This window comes from Oratosquilla oratoria, chromosome 1 (genome assembly GCF_046742065.1).
Source record: "Oratosquilla oratoria isolate Oo_2021 chromosome 1, ASM4674206v1, whole genome shotgun sequence".
Lineage (NCBI taxonomy): Eukaryota > Metazoa > Arthropoda > Malacostraca > Stomatopoda > Squillidae > Oratosquilla > Oratosquilla oratoria.
In genome coordinates, this window is record NC_134777.1 from 106,799,812 (window position 1) to 106,823,627 (window position 23,816).

A 23,816-nucleotide genomic window follows, 5' to 3' on the forward strand; every position below is an offset into this window, starting at 1 on the left:
CAAGCATGATTTTATAAAGATAACGTCTTACATGGAGCAACGCCATTGGTGCTAGTCGTCCCAAAGGACGATCTACTACCGTTGTTATTAGCAGACCTTAGGTTCTAGAACAGTGATTCTCAACCTATGGTCCGTCACCCTTTGGGGCTCCAGAGAGTTTCACAAGTGGGGGCCACAAGTCTGAAGTTAGTGGTTGTTTAGGCTTTTCCCCCTACACGGAGGGTAGCCAAAAAGAAAAAGGCATAGAAACCACTCCCACCTATTCCATCTCCTATACATTCCACTTCCCTCCACCCTCCTCCCTCCCTCTTATCTTGGCACCTCCTGGTTGTTTAGTGGAATCACAAAAATTAGGTATAGTGATGAGGTGGTTTCCAGAAGACTGAAAAACAGCAAAACATAAGTGTGGGGGTACATAAGGGAATGTGTTGAGAACCAGTTCCAGAAGTTTTCACTGAGGTCAGGAGACTGAGAACATAGCCTACTGTCCCATACTTGAGTCCTGAACATTTTCAATGGCTTATATGACCGAAATGCAATCGAAAATATATCTCATCATTACAATTAATTTCATGCCGAGGCCTTAACAGCATTATTCAAATCATGTTTTGGTGTTTTCATTTAATAACAAAACATACATACATATATGCCTATAAGGTAGCTAGCAGTGGGTGAGGAGGGGGTTTGGATTGATAGATGAAGGTAGATTTATGAAAGTGAAGGAAGTGTGAGAGTGATAATGAGAGGGCACCCTACCTCTACTCTATTCATTACACAGGCCTGCGTTTGAAAAAAAATTCTGTTCCTGCGGTTTTCTTTAGTGATTCCTAACGAAATTGTTCTCCTAAATTGAAATATGACATTCATTTTGCTCAATCAGGTCTGGTTTTTGAGATACAGCGCACTACTGTTTTTAGAAAAGGGCCATTTTTGAAAAAATCCCTTATCTATATAAAAGTTATTTAATGAATTACAATTACTTGTAATAAAAAAAATACCGACTCAATTCGACTTTCTTTTAATTAATTTTAAACTTACAGACTACTTATGAGCTTACCCAGGAGTGCAAAGAAACTATTTTCCAAGAAAAGAAGTCCTTGATGACTTCCGCTTGTGAAGCGATGTTGGTTCGTCGCGTTTAAGACACCAGCAATAGTCAGCTAACATGTTGATGTCCCAGCGTCCTTGATATCTTGTCTCCATCGTCTTTATGTCTTGGTGAAATCTTTCTCCTTGTTCCTCGCTATAATCTCCACAGTTTGCCGGAAAATAGTCAAGATGTGACCGGAGAAAATGCATTTTTATCGACATGCGAGCTCCCATTTTTTCGAAGCTTTTCATAAGCTCATTTACATGTGAGATATATTCTGAGCTTCTTTTATTTCCCAGAAAACCGTCGATTACTTTACTAAACGCTCGCCATGCTTCTTGTTCACTGGCTTCCATATTGGTGTAAAAATGCTTGTCCTTTAACAGAGTTCTAATTTGGGGACCATCAAATATGCCTGCATGGAGCTTGGCATCACTGATCTGTGGGAATTTTTGCAGTAGATACTTAAAAGCTTGGCCTTCTTTATTCAGTGCTTTGACAAAGTCTTCATCAGGCCAAGCTTTATATGAAGAGGAGGCAGTAAAACATTTTTGGGAGGGACTAGAGGTTGAGCTACCACATTGTGGCAGCCAATTTGGAATGCCTCTCGAGATGGCCAGTCTTTTTGCTTATAGTGAAGACTATCCGCCCGGCTATCCCATAAGCACATGAAGCATGGATATTTTGTGTAGCCTCCTTGCATCCCAAGAAGAAGGCACACAACCTGAAAGAAAACATATTGATGCATATTGATGTACATGGTTTCTAAGAACTTCTATTTTTTGCATAGGCAATTTTCACTAAGTTTATTAGGGGTAGGGAGAAACTAATATGTGTATAATATCCTTCTGTCATTGGTATTTAGAAACAAACATTCCTTGAAATATTTAACAAGTTCAATAAAGTAAAATATATCTTACCTTGAGATCACCACATATTAACCAGTTGTGGTTAGAGTACTTGATTGTATTAATCAATACTTTCATATTTTTGTAGCTTTCTGTTAACTGAACTGAATGGCCAATAGGTACAGATGCCATTTTATTGCCAATATTTAAGAGTGCTGCCTTCAAGCTTCTGCTAGAAGAATCAATAAAGAGCCTCCATTCACTTGGTTGGTAAGGAACGCCAAGTACCTCAATTAAACCTTTTACATCATTGCAATACACCAAAGAGCTGCAAGAATCAACTGCAAAGAACTTTCGAAACTCTTCGTCTCTATTTCTGAACCAAAAGTATGTAGTTTCTTGAGAGAGGAGGTTGCTCTCACTAAGACGGGATGCAAGAAGTTGTGCGTTCTCTTTAGAAAGACCAAGATCTCTAGTCAAGTCATTTAATTGACCTTGAGTGAGTGGTCTTGGCAAAGTCATTGTAGACGTAGTTTGATATGTCACTGAAGTGTCAGTGTCATCCACCTCTATATCTTCTATATTGTCTTGTAGCTCAGTATTTTTAGGTGGAGAAGGAACTGGAACTCCTGGACCATGTGGTTGTGGTTTAATGGCAGAAGGAACATCAGGATAGACTACAGTGTGTTTGTTCTTCTTATTGACACCTGAAAAAAAGTTTCGCATACTTAATTTACATACTTTTAATTCACTCGACCCTCGTTTCCACATTTTTATACACATTTTTCATACCAGGTAAATTTACAATTTTTAAATACAATCAATTTTTATATACAATTTAACCACAATTTTTCTACCAGAATAATACACTATTTTTATACACAATTACAATTTTAATAGGCTACCAAAAGATTTGTATAAACATTTCTAGATTTGTCAAGGACTATATTGTTAAAGTAATTATCTCACCTTTAAGATTTGTCATGCAAAAATAGCAGTCTGTAATGTGGTCCTTGCCTTCTCTCCACACCATAGGTACACCAAATGACAAACAGTTCGTTTTGCCCTCACTCCAGCGTCTTAAGGCCAAACACAGGCTTTGCAGCACATATGTGGAGCAAAAGTTTTTGTCTTGATCACCTAGCTTTATTCCAAAATATGCATTGTAAAGGAACTTTACTAACGGCGTTATAGTGCATTGCTGGTCACTAAAAGTTACCTTTCCACAAACAAAACAAAATCTATCAGGACTGTTTTTACACTTTCTATTCCTTTTTATGAAATATAAGGAGTTTTGCTAATGTATTTGCCTGCAAAAAAAATCACAAGGATAAATAAAGTTTTAGAAATACACTTTAAACACTGTTCATAGATGAGAAAAGTCATGGATTAAAAAACCAACACTTAGTTGGAGAGTGAGCAAGCAACACACAACCACTCGCGCTCGCGGTCAGCTAGAGACTGAGCTCTCTAACGCCATCTAGGGAGCTTGGTCTGTATCTTAAAAACTAGACCTGATTGAGCAATATGAATGCTTGATTTGGATTTAGGAGACAAATCTTATTAAGAATCATCTATGAAACCCTCAGGAACATTTTTGACGCAGACCAGTGTTATTGATCTTAACTAACTAAATTATATATTTAATGTTTTGGTATGTAGGAAATAAACGTAAGTTCTTTTCTCCTGTGTGGGGACTTTAATAATACTTTAATTGGAGAGTTTTACGTTTTCACATGCGTGCGTGGAGTTTATTTAGGCTAGCTTATCACACGTACTTCATAGATGGATGTATAATAGTTATTTATATTTTACATTAGTTGGTATCATGCGTGACTTAAGGAGGCCAATGTGTCTTGCAAGTTATAGTATAATGTGTTAGTTATAGTATTGCCTGTAAATATAGATATTTATCAAGTTATGGATGTCGTGCATGTTTCTTGTTAGTTTCATTTTGGGGTGTGTGTCACTTTTGAAGTCTAACTTGTTTTATTAGCATTTTAAGTTCATTGTTGTCCGTTGTGTGTCTTATTTCTTGTTTACTATATATTTACTGTTTTAAGTTAGCTAGCTAGTTTGTGGTGATATATATATATTTTTTTCTATGTATGGTTTTGAGTTTTGGCTACCATGAGTGGTCGTTTGTGCCTTTGGCGTCTGTTGAGAGTGGTGGTGTTTGGTTACTGTGTTATGTTGTTCCATGTGTTGCTGCTTAGTCTCACGAGTCTTTCGCATAATTCGTCACCCTCATAAAGAAAATGCCTAAGTCATTTGTCCAACTTTTCTGGAAATCGATTTTTTTTTCTATTTCATAAATGTGCGTAATGTTCCTCCTAACGTAGTTTTAACCTACTCAGACACTGAATAAAACATTGGGAATTGCACCACAAGGAGCAATGAAAAATTTATTTAGAAAAAAAATCCAGAAATTGACGAAAAATGACTTTGGCAATACTTTATGAGGGTGATGATATTGGTTCTTGTTTCATTGTTTCATGTAAATATTATGTTGACGTTCATTATAGGGGTTTGTGATTGAGCGTTCTTCGTAGCGTTTTGTTTTATAGGGCTTGAATTTCTTGATGTGTTTGGGTGTGCTTGTTATGGTGATTACTGCAGGGTATTCTAGTTGTAGTCGTGCTAAGGTTTTGTTTAGTTTTATTTGTGTTTTTGTGTTCAGTGCTCGGAATCATCGTAGTGTGTTGAGTGTGTTATTCTTTAGTCGTATTCTGTTTGGATGTGATGTATTCCTCGTTGTTTAGTGGTGAATCCTAGTGTGTGTGCTTCTTTCTTCCATGGTACTATGTTGTCGTTTATTTTTATTTGCGGTAGTTTTCGTGCTGAAATGGCGAGGTGATGGAATTTAGTGGTGTTTGTGGATATCTACCATTGTTTTTCGTAGTTGATTTTGTTAATCTATTTTTTTTCCAAGCATTTGTTTTCCTGTGGTGTTTGGGTAGGTGATGACTTGTGTAATGTCGTCTGCATACTGTATGGTGTGGCTTCCGTGTGATGGTGATGGGATGTCTCCTGTGTACAAGTTGAAAAGTGTTGGTGAGAGACGCTATCTTATGGAACTCTGCTCTGGAGTGAGAAGGCTGGTCCGATGTGATGATTCATTTATTTATTTTTGGAGTTCCGTCGTCAAGGAAGCTGCATAGTGTTTTTTTTTTTTTTTCGGTGGTATCCGGGAGTTGTGTTTTGTCAGAGGCCTTCGATATGCCTCGTGATATCATGTTGCATACTTGTTTGGTGTCTGACTGTCTACGAGTGTTTCGTATAAAGTGGCGAGGGCTGTGTGTGTTCTTTTTCCAGGTGTAAATCCGTGCTGGTTGGGGTTAATCATCTCATGATCGTAGTCTGTTGGTGATTAGTCTTTCGTATATTTTTCCTGGTGTTTCTAGTAGTGACATGGGTCTGTAAAGTTGCATCTGTGTGTTGTCTTTGTCTTGTTTTGGTATGAATATGATTATGGATTTTTTTAAACGTTATGGGAAGTAATCTAGTCTTAGTGTTTCACTGAATAAGTCTGTGGGTGATTGTTGTATTATGTTCGGTATGTGAAATTTTATATTTTTGTCATTTAAAAATGACAGTTATAAAAATGTATAGAATACATATTACATTTTTTAATTTTCATATTGTAGGGGTGACTACAATAATTTATACTAACACCCTCCCCCACCCTCCTGTACCATATGAGTATGTTACCTCGGCTATGGTGCCAAGGGAATGAATGAAGCTCTGGTTGGTTGTGCCCTTTACTATGGTGCAAGTGCGAGCGTCAGGTTAGGGACGGTGGTGCGTAGTCACCGAAAAAAAGGGGGGGGGGCGACCGCACAGTTGTGACTAGTGATGAAAAAAAAAAAAATATATATATATATATATATATATATATATATATATATATATATATGTATATATATATATATCGGAGTTTAAAAAATAACGGTTTTCTTTTCTTTCTTTTTCCTTTTTTTTTTTTACACTGCCGAAGTTGCACCTGTTTTATATAATCAATATTAATAGCTGAGCAACTTTGGCAGTGTAAAAGAAAACGTAAAAAAAAAAACTAAAAAAAATCCTATAATTTTTTTTTTTTTTTTGGCATCACCAGTTGTGACGCGGGATAAGTTGAGTACAGAGGAAAACTGGGCCATAGTAACACCACAAAGGAAGAACAAACAACAGCAGGCCTACTGGCCCTAACGAGGCTGTTTGTGTTTACTATATTAAGCTACAGTTAAGAAAACAGGGTAACTAGGCGATAGATGAACTAACACTACTGCTACCACTACCCTATCCAATTACAATTAAATGTCGGGCTAGTAACCATTAGTGACCGGGGGAGGTGGTTTATTAGGGGTCACTGACCCCACACCATGACCCAACCTGACCTAATGTGATAAATTCTCTTGGCAGTTCTGACCATCACCACCAGAATCAGGTCCAGTACCCTCTAACTCCAAATGCATTGTTTATGCATTCATGCTAACATGCATGTGGGGTACATGTACATCCCCACCCCATCTTTCCAAAGGTCCACCATTTACGCATTTATTCCCATGCTGGGATATGAACAGGAATTATGCAGTCAGTACTTTATAATATTAGTGATACCCCTACGGATCACAGCCACGTTACATATTTAATGACCGGTGACTATAATTCCTTCAGAAATTTATGCTTATATATTATGGTTACTACTGTGACCAATTCCAGCTGCCTTCATTAAATATCTCCTCAAGCATTTCTGACTCAACTTCAGTAAAAAATGTTGTCTCCAAGGATAGAAGCGCTGGTTATTGGCAACGAAGTACACATGCGAAGGTGATTTAACCCTAAAACTACTGGTCTCGCATTCGCTCAGTTGTGGGTTCGATTCCCGTATGCTTCTCCAATTCCCAGCAGACAAAGCACAAAACGGGGCCAAGGTGACGATTTCGGCATCCTGGTGTATCCTTTCTTCTTTGTTCCAGCAACTGGTTCCAATCATGGCAACATACACAAAAAATATATTTCTGTAACGTTAGCGTAACGTTAACCCAACCGTTGAACTTAAAAGTGAAGGCTGACTGGCTGATAGTAGTAAGAACTGTAAAGACCCAGTCACACCAAACTTACGACCAGTTTCCGACCAGTTCCAGGTCGTCTTTGGGAGTCGCTGATAGTCAGTAATAAGATAGATAAATACATCGATAGATAGGTAGATATATTACAACACACATTGAATAGTCCCCAGTACATAGATTTTCATCTTATCAAACCACATTAATTTTCCATTTCAATTCCTTGCACAGGTTTTGTGTCACCGAGAGATCGTTTGATTTCCTGTCGAAGCTAGTCGGAAACAGGTCGATTGGTGTGACGGGCTTGAGTACGCAACACTGAACACAACTCAGTTGCTAGATAAGTTTGTAAACAAAAACTAAACCTCCAAATTGATATAACATTACATATGAAAAAACAAATTCTGGCGAAATACGCACTAAAGTCAAGTTCCAGTTTAAGTTGACAGTTATACTGTATACAAAAGAGTTATTGAATAAGTTTATATCATGGAGATGTTAATGTGTCGTCTGCTAGCACTACGTATACAACAAGACTCGTACGTAACCATGATTTAGCAAAGGTACATGAGCCTGTGTTACGCATACATTCATTAGTATTTGTATTTTAATTTCGGCAGGCAAGACCAAAGTTGCCGTTGCACGAGAACTAGCTTGACGTTACGATAATAAACGAACTTCGAGGTGCACAACGTAATCTGGCGACAAACGACTATTTTTGACTAAATACAGTACAATTCCTTTAATCCAACTAGTCCAAACATCCGACTTTTTTTTTCCTTCAATGTCACAAGTCGGATAAAATGTTGAATTTGTCCAAACGTCCGAGAGTTGTTAAGTTGCTACTATTGCCGCTACAGATTCGTGGCGCTCAGATCGCCTGGTATTTTCGCGGGCGTTTCTTTGTTAAAACGTCAGTCACAACTGTTACTCCTAAACGTAAGCGTGTTGTGGTAAATATTGAACAGAAAGTGGCCATAAATAAGAAGATAGAACAAGGTCTTCGCAGACAAGATATATGTCGGGAATATAACATTGGGAATATGACTTGTGGACATTTTTAAAGGCCAAATATAACTTCTGTTGATGCTCCTACAATTAACTAATGCATTCCTGCGATGCTGCAATTTATATCAAGTTCTTAGAAGGAAGAAAATACAACAAAGTGTGAGTTTTTTTTCGTTATTTTTTTTACTGTACAGTACATTCAAACATCCGATTTTTTTCTCCAAATATCTGACCTAAGGTAGGGTCCCACCAAGGTCAGTTAAAAGTAATTTTACTGTATTTCACATTCAAAATATTCCATTTAAAGCTAAACCATACAATGAGAGTGAATAAAAGTAAACGAAAACAATTATTTAATAACTGTATTAATTATAATGGTATAGTTTAACGACACAAACTCCCCCGCTATCGGGAGGCTAGGACGGTGCCCCTTACAGAGGACTTTGTACCGTGGAATTTAATCAACCATGCCCTTGGTTCAACTTCGCCGGTAGCAAGGTTCGAACCACCATCCCCACGACCATCGCTGCAAGTAACGACACCCTTACCCGCTTAACCAGCAAGTATTAAGGTTTTAAGGTATTAATTATAGTAACAGTAAAAAATTAATACATGCAATAGAACAGCGGTTCCCAAACTTTTTTTCTATCATTCCCCCCCTACAACCAGTTTAATCATGCAGATTTCCCCCTTCATGACAAGACACACTGTGACTATTTACTAATCTGTTTTAAAGATTTACAAATAAACTGATAAACATAGTTATATAGTAAACTACCCTATCTCAGGCATGAGAAAATCCATCTATATATATATATATATATATATATATATATATATATATATATTATATATATATATATATATATATATATATATATATATATCAGTAATTCACAAGGCACACGTGAAAATAATATGCAGAAAAAACCACTGGGAAATAAGAAGCTTAGTCCGAACGTTTTCGTCTATTTAAACATCGGCTCTACCTGATTGTGAAGCATAGTATATATAAATGATATAGACCATGGACTAAAATCTACTGTTTCCAAATTTGCTGATGATACAAAACTGTGCGGAGTGGCAAATGATCACTCAAACAAATTATATATTCAAGAAGATTTAGATAAATTACAGCAATGGTCTGAAAAGTGGCTAATGAAATTTAACACAAGTAAATGCAAGGTAATGCACATAGGTAAAAATAACAGTAAGTACGATTACAAGTTATTTGGAAATTCGTTAACAAAAGTGGATAGTGAAAAAGATCTCGGCGTAATTATCAGTAACGACCTCAAATCATCCAAGCAGTGTATTTCAGCCTCTGAGAAAGCAAATAAGATTCTGGGATTGATTGCGCGATCTTTTGATTTCAAAAGTCCATCACTCATTAACAAGCTATATAAATCGTTAGTTCGTCCACATTTGGAATATGCTGTTTCCGTATGGTCACCGAATCTCATTAAAGACATTGACAGACTGGAAAAAGTACAACGGCGAGCCACAAAACTGATTCCAAATATCAAAAATAAATCATACGAAAATCGACTTAAGCACATAAATCTGTTTTCCCTAAAAAAGCGTAGACTCAGAGGTGAATTGATACAGGTCTTTAAGATTTTAAAGGGAATTGACAACATCAAAAGTGACCAAATTTTCACATTGAATGAGAATCAGACAAGAAACAATGGTCTCAAACTGTCCGGAAATAGATTCAATTTGGAAGTAGGTAGAAACAACTTTGCCAACCGTGTAGTTAATGAATGGAATAAACTTCCTGCACAGGTAGTGCAATGTAGTTCAGTTCGAAGCTTTAAGAATCATTTAGATAAATACCTAAGTAAGATGCTGTAATGATTATAATTTATCTTATATTATTTGTTTTTGTTTTGTTATAATTTGTCTGTCTGATTTTCATTTATCATTAGTTATATGTCAATTTATAATCATTTACTATTTACCTTTTTGTTTGTTATTCAACTATACCTATGCATTTATTTATGTTTTATTTGTAATTTTTACATTATTATAGTTTTAATTTATTATTATTATTATTTTTTTTTTTTTTTTTTTTGCATCCGACCTAGATATGGATCTAAAGGTCTCCTGTCGGCATGCTCCGCCTTTGTAATCCTTTGTAATCTTGTGTGTACTTCCCATGTTCCTAGCTTGTCTTTTACTTTATGTATATATATCCACCTTCGTCTCTGTAACTGTGTATTCCTTGATAATGTCTTAAATAGACGAAAACGTTCGGACTAAGCTTCTTATTTCCCAGTGGTTTTTTCTGCATATATTATATATATGTATATATAATATATATATATATATATATATATATATATATATGTAAATATATATATACATATATGTGTGTGTGTGTGTGTATGTATATTTCCTAGTAGGCAGTGTAATTATTTCCCCCTGGTAACTTCAAATTTTCCCCCAGGGGGAAATTTCCCCCAGTATGGGAAATGCTGCAATAGAAGATTGTGTAGTAGAATTTACTTCAGTCATTCTCAAATAAACCAAGTTTTCTATGTTTATCTCACTAAAAGAAAACGTACTATTAAGCCGTGCATACATACAAAAGGAACATCATCATCATCCACAACGAAGACGTTATTGCAAACATCGTGAATAAAGTAAAATGAGCATCTTAACACAAAGAAATGTGGGGAGGGGGCTCTGACAAACTTAATGCTCGTAATATTGTTGTCACATAAAGAAAAACCCTACTTATCTGTCTCATGCGAAGGACAAAGGAAATATATGCTAACATTCCATCTTGGCAGAGCAATCGCCAATAGACATCCTGGTCAGTTACTCATATCTACTGTATGAAATATCCAACTTAAAAAAGGATATCGAATATTTTGACTAATACTGTACTTCGGCAGTGCTTTACTACACGATCGAAGACAATTACAGAACTTGACGGAGTAAATGGGACGTTTTGGATCTGCCAGTCGACGTTGTTCTCTTTATAAAACCACTTTACACTAGGCCGATTCCCGTCAATTGTTTTTAATTCATTTGAGTGAAAACTGCTTCAGTTACGATCTTTTGTTTTTCGAATCTCCAAATGTGAAATACCTTTGCCCCACATATTGAGACACTAATTAACTAATTAAGAGATGGTGATACATCAAGAACATTGGCCAGTGTTGAAATGTTTTTCAACACTATTCCAATTCATAAGTTGTCGAGAATCGGCCCAGCGTTAAGCAGTTTTCAGAAACATGATGAAAATACAAATATCCTAAGCCTACCTTGAGAGCATATTCCTCTTTGATAATGAACTGTAACCCATCAACCACTAAAAACAAAACAGAATCGTTCCACTGAAGAATGTTCAGAAATGCATTAAACAGCTAAACAATATTTCACAAGAAAACCACTAAAGTGACAAATCAAATAAAAATTAAATTGAATCACGGACACTCCCGAGTCTCTCTTGCACTCTGTTTTCTCAAAAAATGTATTATCTATGCTATATATGTTTTCTGTGTTGTGTGAACCTACGTTTAACATACTGCAATTTCAGATACTGAAGTCCATTTGCCATTTTACTGACCAATTTGTTAAGATCTTCCTGCAGTATCCCGGCGTCTTCTCTTGACCTAATTTGGCATCCTATTTTTGTGTCGCCCGCAAACTTGCTAATATCACTAATAATCCCATTGTCCATGTTGTTTATATACATAATGAACAATAAGAGACACAATAAACAGCCCAGTCTCAGTATCAAATGTAATGGGAATTCATTCTGTTCGCCTTGTTCCGTAGCCATGCTACCAAAGATAGAATTAGCAAGAAATGTTTTGAGAGGAGTGCAAGATGAAGAGCAAGAATTAGAAAAGGAAATAGAAGAAGTGCATAAATGGGAAAATATGTTGAAGGAAATCGACCCCTAAAGATCAAATTAAGGTCATAAAGGGCAGCGGAAGAGATACTAAAAACAGGAAAGTTAGTAAATATTGAGCACTATAAAAATGTATGGATAAAAAGAAATGTGAACCTTGAGGAAGGAGATAGAGGACATTAAGAAGCGAAGCTAATAATAATAATAATAATAATAACGAGAGGAACGGAGACCGAGAAAAGGAAGTTCTTTTGGAGAGTGTTACACATGAGACTGAGAAAATGGTATGTTCAAGAAAAGGAAACGAAATGAACAAAGTACGAAATGGAGAGAGCAGAATATTAAAGGTAGCTTATACTGATATAAACAGATTAGCTTCAGGATTAAATGAGCTTATTGATTACTTATCAGAAGCAAAGCCAGGCGTAACGGAAATTATAGACAAAATTAAGGGTCCACTATCACCAAAGAATATTGAAAATAGAGAGGAAAAACGTGGTGGAGGAGTCATGTTCTTGGCTAAGAAAAATTTAAACGTGACGAAGGTTACAAATGGAGGGAACAGTTTGGAAATGATCACGATAAGAGTTCTTGGGGAGAGATTACTCTAAAATGTTAGAAGATACAAGGATTTTATTAAATAGGATGCTGGAAGATGGAAGAAACGTGGTATTCATGGGATATTTGAAATAGAGACTAGTACATAGTACAAGGACTTTGTGAAACTTAAGAAAAATGTTCAAGAAGCGAGTTGGTAAAATTCTACAATAAAGAGACATGAGTGGAAGAAAAATGGAAGATTCTGATGGGAATCTATAATGAAGGGGTGGATAAATAGGTACCAAAACAAAAACAGGAAAAGGTGTATGTTAAGTGCTGGTTTAACAGAAGGTGCAGTGAGGCGAAAGAAGAGATAAAGCTTGGAAAAGATGGAAAAAAGAGAAAAATCCTAGAAAGTGGCAAATAGATATCAATGAAAGGAATGAATATGTAAAAATACGCAGGGACGAAAAAAAGAAATTATGAAAAAGACATATAAGGATCAGCCAAAACTATTCCATAGATATGTGAACGGCAAACTGAAAAACAAGCAAGAAACGGAGAAACTATTACAAGGGAACATGGAGTGCACAGAAGATATAAAAATGGCTGAGGTCATGAGTAAACATTTCATTGATTTATTTTAAGTATATATGAGATGAATAATGTAAACATTTCCAATAAATATTTTAAACTAAATAAATGTATTACAAATACCATCATTACATTGTAATCCTACCATCAGCCCTGGAAAAGCTTATTATAAGAGTATGAAGAAATGTCGATTGGCTCATCACTCAAAACCTCATCCAACTCAGTGGGGATTGGGATATGCGCGGGAAAGCAGATTTTGCAGGGAAGCAAATGTCGACGTTGAGGATATGGCTCATGTTTCGACTTATTTTCCGTTTATCGTGCTCTTACACGTTATCTAAAATGGCCAAAATAAAATTACAAAATAGCATAGGACAATTGTGAATAATAGCCAGTAAGAAAATAATTGAGGATTTACAAAATTGTAAACATAGAGATAGCAAAAAGTATTTAAAAGATTGACTGGTTTCATTTGAACTCTAATAGAGTTAAAGCGAGAAATATATCGGATAAACATTGTGTATTTGAACCTTGGTAAAAAAAAATGACAGGAGTTAGAATAATTGAGAATCGTGCCCTCAGTTGACTCAGAAAATACTACGGAAAATTGAAGAAAAAACTACGGGACAGACACTAATCGTGTAAGGTAAATGTCAACTGTGAAACCAAACAGCAAAGTTACGACCAAAATACCAATGAATAAGAAAAAAACAAGGCTCACTTGGAAAAGGGGCAGCATCTAAACCTCAACAACAAGAACGGTTAAGTATTGTGTTGCATTGTTCCATGGCCCTACAAGATATACAGTCCTGCCAGACGTTGTAATTTTAATACGTCAACAGATTTTTTTTTTTTTTTCAAAACGACAATTGTGATCGCAATCTTACTTGTTGCAGTGTTCACCAAGATGTCACACTACTGTTATTTGAAAAGTATTGTACCTGTGTGTGTCGATATGACGACATATACAATATCCGGACACTGTTTACATACGATCGTATGTTTATAGAAGTAAGTGCAGTGATGGTCACCGTAATGGTTTGAAAATGCATGGAAGATAAAGACTGAAGAAGATGCCAAAATAGGTAAACTTATTTCTTTCAAATCATGTGATACAAAATAAGTTCATTTAAACTCCCACCTGTGGTGTGGGTTACGTCTTCCAGGTGGTACGAGAGTGACGCAAAATTGTGTAGCTGTAATATGGGGAAAATATTGTCAACTATATTTACCAGAGAACTATATATGTGAGAACATTGGTTTAGAATTGGGGCTGGAAGATCATTCTATTTCATTTGGCAACCTCTTGCCTGCCTTGATTATTGATAAATTTTTGCCTAAACTAATTTATTGCACTGCCTGTTGACTGTTGTTGTTGCTTCCCAAGGTAGTTTGTAGTTGACAGTTGTACAGGTGAGAAATTAAATTCTTTAGACTCCTAATGTCTTATTTCGGTTAATTATATTGCATATCGGTAATTTCCATTTCATCTCCATTCATCTCGGTGATCTCGGTAATTAGTGTGACTAGATTACTCCATTCATTTTCTTCTCCAGTGGTACTCAGACCAGTAAACAGACAAAACCCCATTCAATGAATAGGTAGGTTATGTCCTCCCTCCATATTTTCCTATTGGGGTTTTACAATGAATACCCCAATGGACAAAACCTGAATCAGTAAATAGGTTATATCCTCCCCCCACCCCACCCCAATTTTCCTATTGAGGTTTTGTCATATCTTCATTCAGGCCATATGACCAATGGCCACCTCCACTCCACCTCACCATTTTCACCTGCCCCTATCTACTCGTACTTGCTGCCATTTTGATTTGTCTTCAAATATGTCTCCCAAGTCCTTCACGTTATCATTGCAATTGCATCTTGGGCAGCCCTGTGGTCTCCTTCCTCTTATTTTCCCATTAAATACTAGTTTCACTTTTCTTTCATCTTCCATCCTTGCACACTGTTCTGCCCAGTGCTGTCTCCTTATTTGGACTTGCTCTTGAATCTCTATCATCATAATGATATATTTGTTTCTCACATTGACAAAAATGGTCTTCCTTATATAACAGTCTTTGAAAACTTATGTGAACAATACATATAGTTAAAACAATCTAACCTCTGGACAGTGAAAAATTAAAAACCTGCCTTGACTGAATTGTCTTGATAAGGAATTTTCTTCTGGCAAATACCGGGAGGTAGCCAAGTCAAAGGCACACACCGACTACCAAATGATTTGGTTAAACTTAGACAAAATTTGAGGATTTTCTTCTGTGCACATATCTTCCCTGATTTCAATTAGCTATCTCTGTTATATAGCTTGATCTCGTACAGGATACTTCTCTCTTCAAGTTTTCATATTTTGTATATAAATCTTAAATTCTCTTCAGATTATTTTAGGGACCAATAACAGGTACCTGCAACTTAAGTTCCTGTAAGATGGACATATGAGAGAATGTTCTCCATGCCTTCCATCTTCAAAATGTCAACACACTCACCTGTATCTAGAAGGACAGCCCTGAAGGTTAGACAGTCAGTCACATGACCAGGCACAAGGTCTCTGTCAGTTATTTTCACCTCTATATCCTCCACGTTTTCACAAAAAGAGAACTGATATTGCTCTTGTCCTACTACTATAGGTTATTGACATAGAAGCAGTCCTACAAAAATTCATCATAGACAACAGTCTAGTAGTTCTTCACAGAGAGGTCAATGTGAAAACTAAGGATTATTGCCAGCCACCAGGGCTGTGAGATATACTGCAGATATATGGGATAGGAGGAAAGCTATTAAGAGTAGTCAAGAGTTTTTATGAGAGTAGTAGTAGCCTTCCATATTACTTTTATTAATCTTTCTTCACTCATTCTTTCCATGTGTCCAAACTATCCCAATACTATTTCATCAACCATATCTCCCAATTCCCTTTCTACCCCCACTCTCCTCCTCACCCCCTCATTTCTCATTCTATCCAACCTAGTAACCACTACCTTACTTCTCAAGCATTTCATCTCAAACACATTTAAACTCTTCCTCTCTTATGTTCCATGTTTCTGCCCCATACAATGGTGTTGGCACAATCACCTCTTCATGCAATCTCCTCTTAGCATACATTCCCAAATGTCTATTTCTCATTACACTTTTTAATCCCCCAAGGCATTTACTTGTTTCTCTCAATCTACATTCTACCTCCTCCTCCATTCCTCCCTTTCCCACCACATTCACCCCCAAGTATCTAAAGCTATCCAATTCCTCCAGTCTCTTTCCCTTAATACTCACTTCCAATTTGCTGCCATCCTCTCCCCTTGTACATCATCACCTTACTTTTACCCACATCTTCAACTTCCTTCTTTCGCACACTTTCCCAAACTTTGTCACTAACTTCCTTAATCCCTCCTCTGATCCTGCTACAAGCACAATATTGTCAGCAAACAACAACTGACTTATCTCCCATTTTTCTCCAATTTCTTTAACCATCTCCAATTCCCATCCCATTACCCTTGCATTTACCTCTTGCACCACCCCATCCATGTATAAATTGAACAGTCATGGTGACATGACACATCCATGGTGAAGTCCCGCCTTTACCTCAAACCACTTGCTCTCTCCATTTCTAATTCTAACACAGGCTCTACTACTCTCATAAAGACTCTTGAATGCTCTTTACCTCTTTAATATGAGACAAATATTCATGTGCACATTAGCTGCCTGACAAATGATGACACATAACAATACACGCATTATAAAATATAAAGTTACAGCTGTTATACTTATTCTCTCTCACCCAGAATGTTTGTAACCACTGAAAAGGGGATCAACCCTGTTCACAGAATAAGAGGGTCATTCAACTACGACTGCAAAATAAATATAACCAGGAAGCTGATGCTGAAATCCTCATATACTTACTTGTGCCTCATGATGCCTACATAGGCATCATTGTATGCAATGGGTGAACAGCTTCCCTCCTATCCCATATATTTACAATACCTCCCACAGTGCCTTGCTGTCTACCATGTTATCAGTTTTCCAAATCCATAAAGGCCCCCCAAAAAATCCTTACCTTTTCTTAAAGCTTTCTCACATATCTGTCTTACCAAAAAAATCTGATCCATTCAACCCCTACCTGTCCTAAACCCACAGTTCCTCACCAATTACTCCCTCTATTCCTCTCCTAATCCTCTCAATGAAAACCCTCCCATAAGCCTTCCCAATTACACTCAACAAACTGATCCCTCTGAAACTACTACACTCACACTTGTCCCCTTCTCCCTTGTGAAGAGGAACTATACATGTACTCCTGCAGTCCTCCGGCATTCCACCCTCTTTTAGACAAACATTAAACAACCTCACCAGCTAGTCCACTATCAGTGTATCTTCCTTTTTTAGGCACTGCATGACATCCATCCAACCCAGGTGTCTTACTTGCTCTCATCATTCAAATAACTGCTTTTACCTCATCTTTTCTTATTTCTCTTCCATTTTCCCCATTCATCACTGTCATTTTCTTAGCACTTCCCACTGCAACCACCTTTCCTTCCCTATCCTCCACATTTAGCAACTCCCTAAAATACTCTACCCATTTTCCTCTTACTGTTGTCTCTTCCCATATCATCTATCTGCACCTTTTACCTTTTCTCCTCGACTTGATTTGCCTCCCCTTCCTCTCTTAATTTCCTTCCAAAACATCTTTTTATTACTTTCAAAATTTTGTCATACTCTTATCCTATTTCACATCTGCTCTTCTTTTTGCCTTATTCATTTTATGCTTTATTTATCTTTTTTACCTCTCACATGATTCATCCTATTTTGTAACCAATTTGTGAATGCTTGTTTCTTCTCTTCTACAATCTTCTTTGTTTCATCATCCCACAACTCGCTACCCTTCCTTCTCTTTCCTCCTGTCCTCCTTGTTCCACACACTTTTACCTTGTGACTCCTTCCTTGAAACATCCCCATTCCACCTCCACTCCTAGTTCTACTCTATCGTTCACTCCCTATCACTCTTCTCTCAGCTTCTTCGTGTACTCCTTCACTTCTTTCTCATTTAAGCAGTTTACTCTAAGCACCTCCCTACCTTCTGTCCTTTTCCTCTTTCTCCATCTATCATTTACTCTCAACTTAACTTCCACCAGGAAATGATCTGATATTCCACCACTCTCTTCCCTAAGAACAAGTGCATCCAAAACTCTTCCTACTTTTCTTGTGGATACCACTCTATGGGCCATTAAAGCCCTACACATGACTGAGATTAAATAAGAATTGGGGGAACGGGGGGAGGGAGGGAGGTAGGGGGATGGGGTCACTGAATATTAGGAAAGGTTAAGGAGAAGATGGACCAAATGTTTGGGAACAGGAAAGGTTAAGGAGAAGATGGACCAAATGTTTGGGAACAGGAAAGGTTAAGGAGAAGATGGACCAAATGTTTGGGAACAGGAAAGGTTAAGGAGAAGATGGAACAATTTACTGGGTGAAGGACAACAGCTCACAACTGAGGGGCAAAAGGAAGACAAAAATAAGAAGGGTGGACAAATGTCTACAGGGGGGGGGATTTTGGAGGGCAACTAGGGATGGCTTAAAATTTTGTGGGCAATGGGTATTAAAGGAATTAGGTGGGGTGAGATAATGAACATGATCATGTTTTGTTCAGTTGTGTTGGTTCCTTCTATGATAGCTGCTTCCAAACATTTTCTTGTTGAGTTCATGTACTAGAAGTTCTGCATTTTCCCAGTCCATCGAGTGGTTGCTATTGTTCCTGTGTGCAGCACACACATTGGTGGTGACATGGTGGACGTCGTATCAGTGTTCTCGTATCCAGGTTTTTAGATCGCGTGGTGTTTCCCCAGTGTAGGATTTTTCACATCCCAAGCACAGAGTCCGATAAACACCAGCTTTATTGGTCAGCATTTTGCCAGTCTTTTCATCCTCATGATGTCTAATTGTTCTACTGGTCTGGTGCACTACTTCCAAGTTGGTGGCTTTTAGAATAGGAGTTAGGTTGTTGGTGTTGTCACTGGATGTATGTCAAAAGGATGTAAAGAAATACAGTTATCCATGTAGAATATGGGGAATAGCTTAGAAGGTTATATAGCCAAAGCTCAAACAATACACATTCAAATCTCAATATGATAATTGGAAATCAAAGACACAGATTAGGCTGGAACCGAACTAGCCTTGCTGACTTATAGAATGTTGACTTATGGGGAGTTTAGTATACTATTACAGACGCTCATCAACTTACGTTTTAGTTACGTTCCGAACGGCCGAACGTAACGTGAAAATGAACGTAAGTTGTTACTGTACATTCCAGTAATGTATGACCGTTCATACTGTACTATACATCCATAAATTCTATTACCGTATGTTATAAAACACCCCTAAATCATTAATTATAAACATAACATTGTAAAATAATAACATTAATTTCAAATAAATTAAATTCAAGCAACAAAGTGAGATGGTGGAGGAGTAAATATCGTTTGAACGTCTCGTACTACGGAGAGTGCGCTAAACTAAAAAAAATCTTTTTTTTTTTTTTACAGTTCAAACGTAAAATCGAAAAAACTTAAAATGAATGAACATAAGTAGAGGAGCGTCTGTATCATTATTATTATTGTTGTTGTTGTTGATGTTATTACTATTATTGTTATTTCAATTATTTCAAGCAGCCTAATTGAGGTACAGTTCTTTTTTTTTGTACTCTTTGTCAAATGATTATATCCTTGTTCATATTTGGTAGTAATTATTCTCTCCTTTTATTTTATTTTTATTTTATTATTATTATTTTTTTTTTAATGGAATTGTAACTTTTACTCTCAGGTACAATAATATGAGAATAATTGAGGAAAGTGTGACTGAACAAGAACAGAGTATAGGTAATGGAGCAAGAAAAGAATGACAGACCATTGTCTCCCACATGCCTACAAAGTAGAAGGCTTGCCAGGCAAAGAGGTAGAAACCTTGAAATGCCTAATCAGCAGGAAAAGTTGCATTGCAGTCTTGGCACACGTCCGATGGCAAATGCCAGCCCTGTTATATCTTCTGTTTTTACAACACTACACCCCATCACTTTCTTCAACCTGCCCACTGGTAAGGTATAAAACTTTGTTTCAACAGATTGGTATTTTGCTCTGTATTTTTTTTAGAAGTGTGGCACACACCTACGCAATATAGCAATAAAAAATTAAATGTTCATTTTGCAAATTATAATATATCAATGTAATATACATTTTTCTTGGCAGAAATCAATAAAAAAAAATCTTAAAAGCAAATACACTACCAAACAGAGCTGTGACAATAGGTTCAAAACATCATGTTGTTGACTGTCCAGTCCCATCAGTGTCAATTTGATAATGATGTTGACGTTCTGTACTGCTGGGTGTTCCACTGCAAGTGACATCACCATGCTACATATTTTTAAAATTGTGCCACAGAGTTGAGCTTCATGCTTTTCATCAAGCTATGAAACTCCTCTACCCCCCTCAAGCTTCATGCTTTCCATCAAGCTATGAAACTCCTCTACCCCCCTCAGTCTGATTGGATGTCAAAACCGACTGTCAACATACCTGACAACAATGACAACCCTGATGACCTCTAGAATTACAGGTACCACATTACTAAATGCAAGTTAGGTTAGGTAGGTTAGATTTAGTTAGATGAATTTATCATACTTTAATTTCCTCAACTAACCTCCACATCTATCCAAACAAAGAGGGTGCAATTGTTGTGGCTCTGTTTGTTAGTATATCACTTTTAGCAACTTTTTCTGTTATTGATTTCTGCAAAGAGAAACATATATTGTGTTGATGTATTATAGTTTACAAAATGAATATTTAATTTTCTGTTGCTATATCACATTGGTGTGCACATCTGAAATGTACCCTTTGTCCCCCCCCCTTTTTTTTAACTAAGTGGAAATATAACCATGTAAAAATGTTGGTATACCGTATTTGATAATACTTTGTGCCAAACAACTTTAAGTAGCAGAACAAGAAAACCCATGGTGAGTTTCATCTAATCAGGTCAAGACTTCAATCTGATGTCATCACTTCTTCATGAATATCCTGTTATTAGCTAGAATAAGATTAGTAAACATACTGTTATATGTAAGACATACATTTGCTACAGCAATATATTTTTAGGTTTTTGTTCTAGGTAGGAGCAGGTGATGCTATTTAGTTTAGGTATGCTTTTTGTCAGAATTGGTCTTAGTCAAATGCGACTCCATTTTGGCCTGAGTCTACCCTGCAATGTAGTAATTATCATCTGGTATGAGCCAGAACAAAATTATTAGTAGTATGTTTTCATTGTGACAATTCAGATTTAATTTATCTGTACATGTCATATTTTATTTGCTACATAAATGTGTTGTTTAGAAATTATGTCTGAACAGAATGTTTGCATTCCCTTGGAATTTCTGAGTAGTATTGTTATTCTTAAACTACAAAGAATCTTACATAAGAAAGATAAGAGAGTGGGTAGTCTTTTAACTTGGCTACTTCCTCTGTAAAGGGGAAAAAGCCTTTGGTATATAGATGGACCATGAAAAAAAAAAGATAATATATAGATTAAATGGTTAACCTCTCCTACTAGACTAAAACCCTAAAATACGCTGCCTTACATTTGTTGCATACGTGACTTTCATCTCACAAATGGAGGGAAAGTGATGAAACCCCAAGAGCATTAGTCCAACCCTGTGCACTACAACTAGTTATTACTAGGTCTCACAAATTAAAGACCTCACAGTGAAGACAGACAAGGAACTGAACATACTTAGAACAGTGGCAGGCACAGGATGTGGACACAGAAAGAAACACTTCCACTAAATACAACTCTGAAGAACTCCTCTGATATATCTATCCTCAACATGTTATCCAAAAATTAAGAAAACAAACAGAGACATCCTACAAATGACACAAAATAAAGCATTAAGAACAGTATGCCCTAAAACAATCTCAGTAGAATATCTACACTTGGAAACATAAATCCTTCCTTAAGAGCATGTTAGAATGATAGGCTTATAGTTTTAAACAATAACCTCCTTCTACCCTTGACACCATATCATGCAAACACAGCCTACTGAATACAACATAAAAACAACCCTAGGAATATCCTACTGAAACATCCATAATGACCTGCCCCCACTACCACACAATATGTCAGTACAAAAATACATTCCCACTTGGATTACAAAACAAGCATTCCACAGTAAACTACCAAATATAGTAGAACCTCAGTTCTTGAACATCACAAGTTGAACAAATTGGTTCACGACCAAATATTCGAGAATTTTTGCTCTGATAGTCGACTAAAATGTCAGTTCTCAACCAACCTGAACCGAGAAAAAAGGAAAATGGGACAAAATTCAAAGTTTTGTGGAAAAATATCACCCTGATAAAGTTGTATCCACCAGATCAATAAACATTCTTGGTCCTTGACCAAATTATTTCTGGAACAGTTTTCTAGAATGGATTGTATTTTACTTCACCAAAGTCTATCATAAATTAACCCTATAGAGAACTCACCTTGAAAACAGATAATAATCATACTGGCATGCTTACATTTTGGTCACCCTGTATTAAAACCATACCAACACAGGATCAGCATAGCAACAGGCTCCAGTTGCCTCATATGCAACCAACACACAAAAGATATAGAGTACCTTATACTACACTACTTGACACTCACCCCTTTCAGATAGGAGCACAAAATCTCTTCGCCGAGTGACTTATTTGCCGAATCAGTAATGGTTGCTTGTTTCTTGGTGACTGTGGGTCTCCTTCAAGAGTGAACTCAAGCAACAGATTGATTGGTCCAGGAAATAATTATGACATCATCTGTGATCACAGTTAATGAGCAAGGCAAGTCCCTGGCAGATTTCTCTTTCTCAGGACTTCTTTCATTAATGGGGAATATTTGGTTATTGCTACACAGCTTTGTGCTCCTTGTAGTCATCCATGTATGCACTGGAAAGAAATGAGCCCAGTCGACTTAATGATACCTGGAATTGAATGTATTCAGGTTAATGTCAAATAATTTTGTTCAGCTGATGAGAGATCACTGTGGTGAATGGGAAAAGATGATCTTGATTGACTCCTTTAACAGAGTGAAATTTGATATATCCCTGGCTAATGCCAAATGATTGTAGATACATATACTGAAAGGCCTTTTCTCTCTGATAAGAGGGGTGGCATAGCCAAGGTACACACCCGCCCCTCATCCATATAACACTTATTTTTTTCCTTTCTATCTTAGATTCTTGTAGATGAAGCATCATCCCGGTTTCCCACCCACTGTTTGGGTCAAAAACAATGCAGCAAGACTTGACGCCTTCACAGCAGAAGGGGTTCCCCCTCATCCACTCAAGAAACTACAGTGCAGACAAGGAGGAACGCCTTTGGGTCACATAAATTTCTCATCCATTCACAACCACTCTCCATTTACACCTATTTCTTACCCTTTCCCATCTCTTAAGGCCCTTTTCACCCCATCCATCCATCCCATACTTGGTCTTCCATTCAGGTCCATTTCATCCACCCTTGCCTTCCACATTCTTTTTAATGGTCTTTCAAAAATTATTCTTTTCATATGCCCAAGCCACCCCAGTATTTTTCATCAACTTTATTGGCCAGCTCTCTTTTTCAGCCTCTGCCTCACCTCATTTTTTACTCGATTCATCTTTGTAATCCCCACCATAGTACATTCCCCTACCCTAGGCATACCTTAAACAACCTCACTTTCTAGTCTACTGTAGCTATTTGTAGCTATTCCACCCCTTGTCAGACATTCCATGTGACGCCCATCTAACCC

General features: G+C 36.9%; 3 protein-coding genes across 5 annotated transcripts in view; 1 reads left to right on the forward strand and 2 right to left on the reverse strand.

Moving 5' to 3' along the window:
• Positions 1-1,022: 1,022 nt before the first annotated feature.
• LOC143031025 (uncharacterized) lies at positions 1,023-2,134 on the reverse strand. The gene is made up of 2 exons (XM_076194379.1): positions 2,011-2,134; positions 1,023-1,814 (listed from the first exon to the last, which is right to left on the reverse strand). The coding sequence occupies exons 1-2, from the start codon at positions 2,128-2,130 to the stop codon at positions 1,578-1,580; spliced, it is 357 nt and encodes a 118-aa protein (XP_076050494.1). The 5' UTR covers positions 2,131-2,134; the 3' UTR covers positions 1,023-1,577.
• Positions 2,134-3,018, reverse strand: LOC143029233 (uncharacterized; the record flags this gene model as incomplete). The annotated part of the gene is made up of 2 exons (XM_076191891.1): positions 2,908-3,018; positions 2,134-2,645 (listed from the first exon to the last, which is right to left on the reverse strand). Coding segments are annotated over exons 1-2 (576 nt in total), but the record flags the coding sequence as incomplete, so codon positions are not given.
• Positions 3,019-13,955: 10,937 nt separating this feature from the next.
• The window catches only part of LOC143024689 (eukaryotic translation initiation factor 2-alpha kinase 1-like), a 53,767-nt gene continuing 43,906 nt past the window's right edge, over positions 13,956-23,816 (forward strand). Inside the window, exons 1-2 of one of the 3 annotated variants that reach the window (XM_076183694.1) lie at positions 13,956-14,099; positions 19,827-20,096. In XM_076183694.1, the coding sequence (XP_076039809.1) occupies positions 19,886-20,096 (211 nt within the window). In that variant the 5' untranslated portion in view covers positions 13,956-14,099; positions 19,827-19,885. Of the gene's footprint in view, positions 14,100-19,826; positions 20,097-20,538; positions 20,613-22,703; positions 22,868-23,816 lie in introns of those variants that run through there. The other 2 variants (XM_076183713.1, XM_076183703.1) reach the window with 2 other exon arrangements.